The sequence below is a fragment of the Helianthus annuus genome, chromosome 3 (genome assembly GCF_002127325.2).
Source record: "Helianthus annuus cultivar XRQ/B chromosome 3, HanXRQr2.0-SUNRISE, whole genome shotgun sequence".
In the NCBI taxonomy this organism is placed as follows: domain Eukaryota; kingdom Viridiplantae; phylum Streptophyta; class Magnoliopsida; order Asterales; family Asteraceae; genus Helianthus; species Helianthus annuus.
The window spans coordinates 38,852,415-38,862,084 of record NC_035435.2 but is presented as its reverse complement, the minus strand read 5'-3'; the positions used below and the strand labels follow the sequence as shown (position 1 = coordinate 38,862,084).

At 32.6% G+C, this 9,670-nt stretch overlaps 2 protein-coding genes across 2 annotated transcripts; one reads left to right on the top strand and one right to left on the bottom strand.

The window, feature by feature from the left end:
• Positions 1 to 2,178: 2,178 nt before the first annotated feature.
• Positions 2,179 to 4,197, bottom strand: LOC110876162. The gene is made up of 4 exons (XM_022124338.2): positions 3,663 to 4,197; positions 3,280 to 3,585; positions 3,085 to 3,184; positions 2,179 to 2,967 (listed from the first exon to the last, which is right to left on the bottom strand). The coding sequence occupies exons 1-4, from the start codon at positions 4,160 to 4,162 to the stop codon at positions 2,284 to 2,286; spliced, it is 1,590 nt and encodes a 529-aa protein (XP_021980030.1). The 5' UTR covers positions 4,163 to 4,197; the 3' UTR covers positions 2,179 to 2,283.
• A 1,252-nt stretch (positions 4,198 to 5,449) lies between these two features.
• On the top strand, positions 5,450 to 8,425 carry LOC110878281. Its single transcript, XM_022126562.2, has 10 exons — positions 5,450 to 5,732; positions 5,798 to 6,023; positions 6,127 to 6,354; positions 6,457 to 6,695; positions 6,767 to 6,970; positions 7,043 to 7,138; positions 7,220 to 7,315; positions 7,415 to 7,756; positions 7,916 to 8,158; positions 8,240 to 8,425. Exons 1-10 carry the CDS (start codon positions 5,463 to 5,465, stop codon positions 8,255 to 8,257), a joined length of 1,962 nt encoding a protein of 653 aa, XP_021982254.2. The 5' UTR covers positions 5,450 to 5,462; the 3' UTR covers positions 8,258 to 8,425.
• Positions 8,426 to 9,670: the final 1,245 nt, after the last annotated feature.

Here is a 9,670-nt window from a genome sequence, read left to right as displayed (position 1 = left end):
AAAGTAGTGTATTACACGTGGTAGTGTAAATGAAAGTGCAATTGTCTAATATTTGTAATGAATGACGGAATTTGTCAAAAAATGATACAAATGCACATGTGCATGGATAACTGTGACTCGAATTTTTTTTTCTTGAATTTTTTTTAATTATAAATGAAATATAGCGATTTTTCCAAAAAAATAGTAAAAAAAAAATCGGGTGTTTTTTCGATTTTTTAGGTATTACTGGTTGTGTTCACACTGGTTCTCGCGGTTCTCGCAATAAAGGGTGGTTCCTAACGGATCCTTCTACTATATATATATATATATATATATATATATATATATATATATATATATATATAATATAGGGAGAGGATCATAAGAAAACTACATATAAATGACAAAACTAGAAAAACCTAAAAAAAAGCTAAAAAACATACCAATTTATTTTTTTACAATTTTTTATAAAAAAATCGCTAGTTTTTATATATAAAAAAAATTTCAAAAATTTTTTTTTTGTTGTACTGCACATGTGCGTTATATTTGTACTACACATGTGCACTATATCCGTAATAGTGCACATGTGCAATACAACAAATTTTTTTATTTTTTTTTTAAATTTTTTTCCATGCATAAAAACCTGCGATTTTTTTTATAAAAATTAAAAAAAAACTGGTATGTTTTTTAGGCTTTTTAGTTAGTTTTTTGGTTTTCTCATTTAAACTAGTTTTCTCATGATCCATATGTGTTATTAGTGTTATGATTCAATACTTGCATTATCACCATGATAAACTTATTTAAAAAGAAAAATACTGTTAAAAACAATATTAATGAGGAGTATGATATTCCTCAAGATCTTGATTTATTAAATAAATGGACTATACCTCATATCACTACAACAAAAATGGCTTTTTAGGATCTTTTATGTGGGACGCTTGTAAAAGAGGGTCCTAAAAAACTATTTAATAGGACAAATGAACTTTTGGGGTCCTTTTATAATATACTCTACTAAACTGGTGTCCTAAAAAACTATTTAATAGGATGGATGATTTTTTAGGGTCCTATTATCATATAATTTAATAGGACACTTAAAATGTAGATCCTAATAAAGTACTTTATAAGACATTTAATTATTAGTGTCCCATTATGTGGTATTGTATTAGGACACTTGATCACTGGGGTCCTATTATAACATAACTTAATAGGACAAGTTGTAGTTAAGTCATAAATGTTCAGTGTTATAGGACCCTTTCTAGTCGAAGTCATATTACAACTTAACTTAATAGGACAGTTAACACTTGGGTCTTATAACTTTAAACTTTGTAGGACGCTTAATCATTGTGGTGTTATTATAATACACCGTAATAGGACACTTGCTATTTGAGTCATAAAACTAATGTTTTATAGGACGCTTATTCACTAGAGTTTTATTATAATATAATTTCAAAAGACACTTGACACTTGGGTCTTTTAAATTTAACCTTTATAGGACGCTTAATCATTGTGATGTTATTATAATACACTATAATAGGACACCTGATATTTGAGTCATAAAACATCAGTTTTATAGGACGCTTATTCGCTAGAGTTCTATTATAACATAACTTAATATGACACTTGACACTAGGGTCTTATAACTTTTACCGCTATAGGACGCTTAATCATTATGGTGTTATTATAATACACCGTAATAGGATATTTGAGATATGAGTCGTAAAACATAAGTTTTATAGGACGTTTATTCGCTAGAGTTTTATAATAACAGTAGGTTATTGACCCGTGATTACACGAGATGGTAGTAAACAAACAATAATTTTGAAACTAAAGTTTCATCATTCATCCTGCTACATTCATTTCCATCCTGGGTTGTGGTTATCTATGGTTGAAAGTGCGACACAAACTCAATCAAATTTTGTTTGAATGGCCAACTCAAACTTTCATTCATAAATTAAAACCGAGCAAGGTGTTGGGGTATACACCATCCAAACCCCACGGTTACACCATTACATTAAAGTACATAAGAATTTTTGTCTAGCCCAAACATGACAAGTCAAAACTACTCCATCTATTCCAAGTGAGTTCCAACCCCAAGTACTTTATGATAGAACATCCAAGGCAAGATCTGATCTAACCCAGCAGATGTACTAGTTATGAACATATATGTTCACATATACATAACTATTAAAAAACAAGCAATAGCGATGAAAAAATAATTATTATCAGCGATGCAGAAAAAAAAAATCAAATACAAGTATTGAATATGCGATGAAAGAAATCATATTACTAAATAACTAATTGAAATCATGAAGCAGCTTCAAATAGATCTTCATCTCCATCAAAAACTAAGGTATTTTTGTCAACAACGGTCCCATTTAAACCCCTTCTAACCAATTCAATATTCATATTTTCATCAAGTTGAGGACCCGTAGATGTGTCACTCTGCAAATGTGTTTCGACATTCTCAAGACATGTTTGTTCATTCATGTCATAAGAATCTCTAGGCGTTGTCTTGATCACAACTTTCCATCCTTTGTCAACACGATCTGCAACATAAAATACTTGTTGTGCTTGACAAGCTAGTATAAAAGGGTCGTTATGAGGGTTCAAACCTTCAAAATTGAGTAGAGTAAACCCATTCTCATCTTGCTTTTTCCTTGAACCATTCGAGATCCAATCACAATGGAACAAAACTACTTTCCTGTCAACAGCATATTCCAACTCAATGATATCATTCAAAACCCCATAGTATGTTACATCTCCCATGACAGGATTGTTATCTTTAGCACTTGAGAAGCTATTAGTCATGGCCTCAAGCATAACTCCGCTATTTTGTGTTTTCCTATTCTGTTCCAGATCTTTTGTGTGAAATCGGAAACCATTTATGATAAATCCCTTATATTTTTTCACAAACTCAGCTGGGCCACTTGCCAAGTTTCTTAGATCTTCTGTGATTCTATGATCCCCTCTGGTATGCAGCTCCTCAACCTGAATTAAGGCAAGATGTGTTAATTTTTTCGTTATACATTTAGCGATTAGAAGCTTGAAAACGTTATATCATTAAAATTGAATTTTAAAAGTAATACATCTATGTCTATTCCGTACATGATCTTGAAACCACGACTCAAAAGTCTCACTATGTAAACGCTGAATCTCACGCTCACGTAATTTCCGATTTTCATGACGAACATTAGTCAGATGTTCTCTGCAACGTCAAAAGATGATAATGATGATAACAACAAAAACAATTTTAAATATAATATAATAAACGAAACTCACAACTTCTAAATAAGAACTTACGTTCGAAATTCATCAACTTCACTACAATTGAATAACACATATGAATGTGCTTTAGCCAAAATGTCAAGGTCAAGTATCTCTACCACTGTAGCACCAATCGGCCGACCCGACATAGAAAAGATAGGCAAAATATCCTCGAAACCACCGTCATCATAATTCCGACTTGTCTTATTATGTATGGTCTCGACATCACTTGATATGTACAATGAACAAAATGACAAACATTCTTCAGCTAAATATCCTTCTGCAATGGAACCCTCGGGTTTACTCCTATTTTTGACGTAAGATTTTAATGTAGATAAATACCTGAGTGATAAAAAAATATTAAGATCAGATTCAATATTATCTTTAAAAAAAGTATTTAATAAAATATGAACGCGCACCTCTCGATTGGATACATCCAACGGTAATGAACTGTCCCTCCTAATTTGGCCTCTGAAGCAAGATGAACCGAAAGATGAACCATGACATCAAAGAATGATGGCGGAAAAATCCTTTCTAAATCACAAAGGATTTTTCCAATCTCATTTTCCATTTGAACCAGATCATTTGGATTAAGAACTTTTGAGCATAACTGTTTGTAGTAACGACATAGCTTCATCACAGGATAACGCACGTGCTTAGGTAACACGTTTCGCAAAGCAATGGGAAGCAACTGTTGCATCAAAATATGGCTATCGTGACTTTTAAGGCCAAACAGTTTTGGAGGTTTTAACTCTACGCATCTTGATATATTAGCTGCATAACCATCTGGAACTTTAACCTTTTTAAGAACACGACAAAATATATCTTTCTCTTTTTTATCCATTGAGAAACAAGCAGGTGGCAAATACACTTTGTTGTTATTCTGAACTTTAGGATGAAGTTCAGGTCTAATACCCATTTCTTGCAAATCAAGGCGTGCTTTTAAATGATCCTTGGTCTGGTAACTCAAAAAAAATGCTTCTCTTCTTCCAGTTAAATGGTAGATCAGGGTTGGTCTTCACAAGTTTTCCAAATTTAATTTCAAAACCATTTAGCTCATCAAGTACTTCTGATCCTGTTAAGCCACGTGGTTGCCTCTCCATTTCTTTTGTGCCATCAAAAGACTTCTTATCTTTTCGAAAAGCATGATCACCTGGAAGATATCGACGATGTCCCATGAAACAATATTTGTTGCCATGAGTTAAGCGTTGTGATTTTGTATGTTTATGGCAGCAAGGGCATGAAAGTTTTCCTTTTGTGCTCCATCCGGATAAATTCGCATAAGCGGGAAAGTCACTTATCGTCCATAACAAAGAAGCACGCATCTTAAAGTTACTCTTTGTCGATGCATCATAAGTCTATACTCCATTAATATCCCATAACTCCTGTAGCTCAGCCACTAACGGTTCCATATAAACATCTATATTGTTCCCAGGAGCTGATGGGCCAGGTATAAGTAAAGATAAAAAGAAATAAGGTTGTTTCATGCACATCCAAGGAGGTATATTATATGGCATCAAAACAACAGGCCATGTACTATGAGAAACACTCATTGTTCTAAAAGGGTTAAACCCATCACTCGCTAAACCAAGCCTGACATTACGAGACTCGCTAGCAAAATCAGGATAATTAAAATCAAATGTTTTCCAAGCTGGGGAATCAGCAGGATGTCTCAAGTAACCATCTTTCGTGCGACTCTCTTCATGCCATCTCATGGAGGCAGCAGTTTTAGATGACATAAACAACCTTTGCAGCCGTGGTATGAGCGGAAAATGACGTAAAACCTTTGCTCCAATCTTCTTATCCGTATCAGGTATGGTTAACTCATCATCAGGATCATTTTCATTTACTTTATACCTTGACGTATGACATATATCACATTCTGTTTTCTTACTGTTTTCTTTCCAGTACAGCATACAATCATTAGGACATGCAACAATTTTATCATAACTAAGTCCTAATTCTCTTATTATCTTCCTTAGGTCATACAATAACCGTAAATATTTTTATGAAAGCTAGTATTTACGTTGACTGTAAATATCTATGGCTGTAAATATTTTTATGAAAGCTAGTATTTAAAAGATATGTATTTTATTTTTAGTTTTTATTCTTTTATCTTTCTTTTTATAAATCTTTATTTCTTATTTATTTGGGCCTTTTATAAATTATTTAATGAGATTTTTCTTTTTTTGTATACACCAGTAATGGAAGATAAAAGTATGCAAGGACAAAGCTCCAAAAGACAGATGAATCCTTATGAAAAGAGTAGAATGTCAAGGGTTCAAGAGAACCAAAAAAAATTACAAGCTTTGGGATTGAAAAATATTGCTAATTCTTTGACAAGTCTAGTAGAGAGTGACAAAACAAAGAAAAAGAAAAAGAAATCAATGGATACGAGCGAGAAAGATATAGATGTTGAGTATATGCTTGGTTCTGATGTTGATGTTGAGCAAGATTATCAAGAAGCTGCTACAAAAATCTTTAAAAAGGTACTAATATCAAATACTCATAATATAATTTCTTTGGGTTTCTTCTCTAACAATTCGACTTACAGAAACAACGTCGAACATACATTGCTCCGCAGTCCCTGAAAAGATATACTAATTTAGCACAGAAACGATTCATTGCTCCGACTGTCTCCCGTGTGCTAACAACTTCAGAATCTCATATGCAAAAGGGACGAGTAATTGATACAAGAGGGAGATCAATTGTAGCTAAGAGAAAGTTATTAGCAGTTGACAACGATGATGACCACGGGGAGCGTGACATGAGATTTCATGGTACCTATGTTTGTTTTTCAAATATTTTATGTATGAAATTTAATTAATATTATGTCTAGATTCAATTAACTGTTTTTGATGCTTACTTTTTTTGTAACTATAGATATTAATGAAGAACAAGATGATGTTGAATCTGATGATATTGAAGATATAGATATGAATGAAGGTTATCAAGAACAAGATAGTTTTAAAGATGATGGAGATAAAGACACGGAAGATTTGGAAAAGGTGAATGATTTAGAAAATCAGAACGATGAACTGGTTGAAGAAGAACGTGAAGTTCCAGAAAATGAAGAAGAGCATGAAGTTTCACAACAAGAAAATGAAGCAGGTTTATTTGATCTACTTGTTTGCTTCATTTTTTTTGTTAAATCATATATTTAGTATTTTTAATGTATACATGTACTTTGTAAATCATTTTCACTTTTTGTAGTTCGGAATGTACGTAAAAGAGTGAGAGGACCAACGCGTATGCCAAAGGTTTGGGCCCAAGAAAAAGGGGATAGAATTCCTATTTTAGTTAATGAACACGGACAACCTATTAATGACAAAAGTAGTCAACTGACCCATTTCATGGGAACCCTTTCAAGGAGTGGAAAGTATTGTCCGATTTATAAACCATGGAATAAAGTTAAGGCCGCCAAAAAAGAAGCGTTGGTTGCACTCTTAAAGGTACATAATTAAAAATATGTATGTTAATGACTTAGGTATTTGTTTTCTCATGTAACCTGTTTCATTTTTAGACAAAATTTGATATTCCTGAAGTTGCAAAAGGCTGGATATTGCAATCATTTGGGCGGAAGGTGAAGAACTGGAGGGCAAGAATTAAGGAACTATACCATGATCCGTCTTTGTCACTGAAGGAACAAATAAGTTCTAGGCCAAAACAAGTGCAAAAAAAACAATGGAAGAAACTTGTGAAGTATTGGAATAAAGAAAAGTCTAAGGTATGAAATAGCCTACCACTTTAAATAACATTAGTTTATTTCCCATTCTGAAATTTCACTTGTCTACTGAAGCTCGTAAGTGAAAAAAACAAGGCGAATCGGGCAAAGAAGAAGATGTTTCAAGTAACGGGTAAAAAAAGTTATGCTCGAGTCCGCGAAGAGCTAAAGGTGATTGTATGAGATAGTGCAATTGTTAATGTAGCATGTCGATATCCATTGTTAATACTTATTTTCTTTCTATTCAAACAGGCATCTAAGGGACAAGATCCAAGTCGATTGGAAATGTTTCGTGCATGTTTCTCCAAAGATGGAACTACCAAAAATTTGGAAGCTTCAAATGCAATTGTAAGTAATATGCTTATATATTCATACACATATTTTTTCTGTGTGTTCTTGATGCTGTTAAAAATACATACCTTATTTTTGTGACTATGTCTAATATAGGCACAGATGCAACAACTTAGTTCTAATCTTCCCGAGGGCTCGATCGATAAGCCTGGACCAGATGATGTTTTTTCTAAAGTAATGGGTAATGATCGAAATGGTGATGCGGTTATGTATGGTCTGGGTGTTCGTGCTGCTGATGTTTGGGGTGTAATACCAAGTCGTTCAGCATGTCATAGAGAAAACATCCAATTGAAGTCTCAATGTGAAGAACTTACTAGTACTGTGGTCCAGTTACGAGCCCAAGTATCAGAGATGGAAGGGTCGAGGGGTGGTTCCAGTGTTCAACCTCTTGCATCACAACATTTCCCCAATGTAACCAATGGACATCAACGTTTACGGGTATTTTTCTATATAAATCTTTAAAACCAATTTTCCTTAGTTTTTCTATAAACATTTTAGCCTGCTAGTGTAAAAATTTATTAATTTTTTTTTGTAAAATGATTTTTTGCACTATTATGACTAGAGTTTAATAAATATTTGTTGAAAACTAAAATCTAGGTCGGAGATGAAGTTTTCCTCAAAAGCATTCTAAACTCTACCGAGATTGTAGCAAGAGGAAGAATCCAGAGCTTGGACCCAAATGACCTAGTTGGTGGTACAGAGATTGGACCAGAATGGTGTGAGGTAAACGTTCAAGTACCAATAAAAAAAGATGAAAACTTGGTAAGACCATATGGTTTATTTTCTACAATTCAAGATTGTATTGGCGCATCCATCGCATGGCCCTATCCATTCATCTCGGTATGCATTTGTTAAATTTGTGATACAAATAATTTTAATATCATGGAACTTAATGCTTATACATGGATGGTTTATTTGTAGGTAGTCCATGAGGATTGAGGACGCATGATGACTCAAGATTTTATGCTTCTTATTTCATTTAATTGCTTTTACTTTCTTTGTTAAATGTTAAGACTTTATGTTAGATAATGTTATAACTTATTTATGGTTAGTGTTTTTTGTTATGAACATGCTTTTTTGAAATATAATGAAGTTTTATTTCTTTCATTAGTTGATTTTATACAATAACTATTAGGATGTCATATGTTGATGGTCTATTTATAAAATTGGTTTTATAATCTCATTTGGGATATTAGGACCATTTTCTTGATATTAAAGTAGCTATAACGTTACACCACAAGGGTCCTATAAATTAATTTTTAAGGACGCTTGTATGTGTATCAAAAGATTAAAAGTAGGTAATCACATATTAGAACATTGTAAAAGTGTCCTAATATGTTCTTTTTTGGATGCTATTTAAGTTGTCTATATACATATTATGCGACCGTAAAATTGGTTTCATGATCTTATTTGGTATATTAGGACCCTTTTCTAGGTACTAAATTAGCTATAATGTTACATCTTAAGGGTCCTATCAATTAATTTCTAAGGACGCTTGTAAGTGTATCAAAAGATTAAAAGTATCTAAGCACATGTTAGAACATCGTAAAAGTGTCCTAATATGTTTTTATTAGGACACTATTTTGGTTGTTCAAAGACATATTATGCGACCATAAAATTGGTTTCATAATCTTATTTGAGATGTTAGGACGCTTTTTTAGTTCCGAGACTTTTTACGACCCCTTTACATGAAACGCTTTTACCATTGGTCCTATTAAATTAAAGGTCCTATAAAATAGCATCTTAGGACGCTTTTACGTGTACTAAAAACCCAGTTTTCTTGTAGTGTATAAATCCAAAGGTCATATACCAAATCGGAAGTTTTGAAAGCTTCCTAAAGACAAAACAAGTTGTTAAGACAACTGAAGAATTTGTTTCAATTAGTAATGAAGAAATGATAATAAAACTATTAAATCTTTCCGATTTAGTCAGATACAAACAAGATTATAATTTTATTCATATAGGTTTAGTCCTGGTGGCTTTTAAACCTTTAACTCTACAAGGGTTACCAGAGAGTTTCATAGCAGTATTACGAGATGCTTGTAACTTAAATTGGAAACAATCCCTAATGGGAATTATAGAGACTAGTTTAGCACATGGTCCGGTATATTTTGATGTATACCCAGACCTACACCTATCTTTATCTGATCATAATGTAGATGATGCCTTAACTTTATATGTTAAAACTCATCGCTATAATTATGCTCTGGGATCAGAAATAATTTGTATTTGTTATAGAATATATTTTAGATTGTTGACTACTATGAATGCTAGATGCAAAAGAATAAACAAACAAAATAATGAAACAATTCTAATAGAGACAAATTACGGGAAATCAAATATTTCTATTAG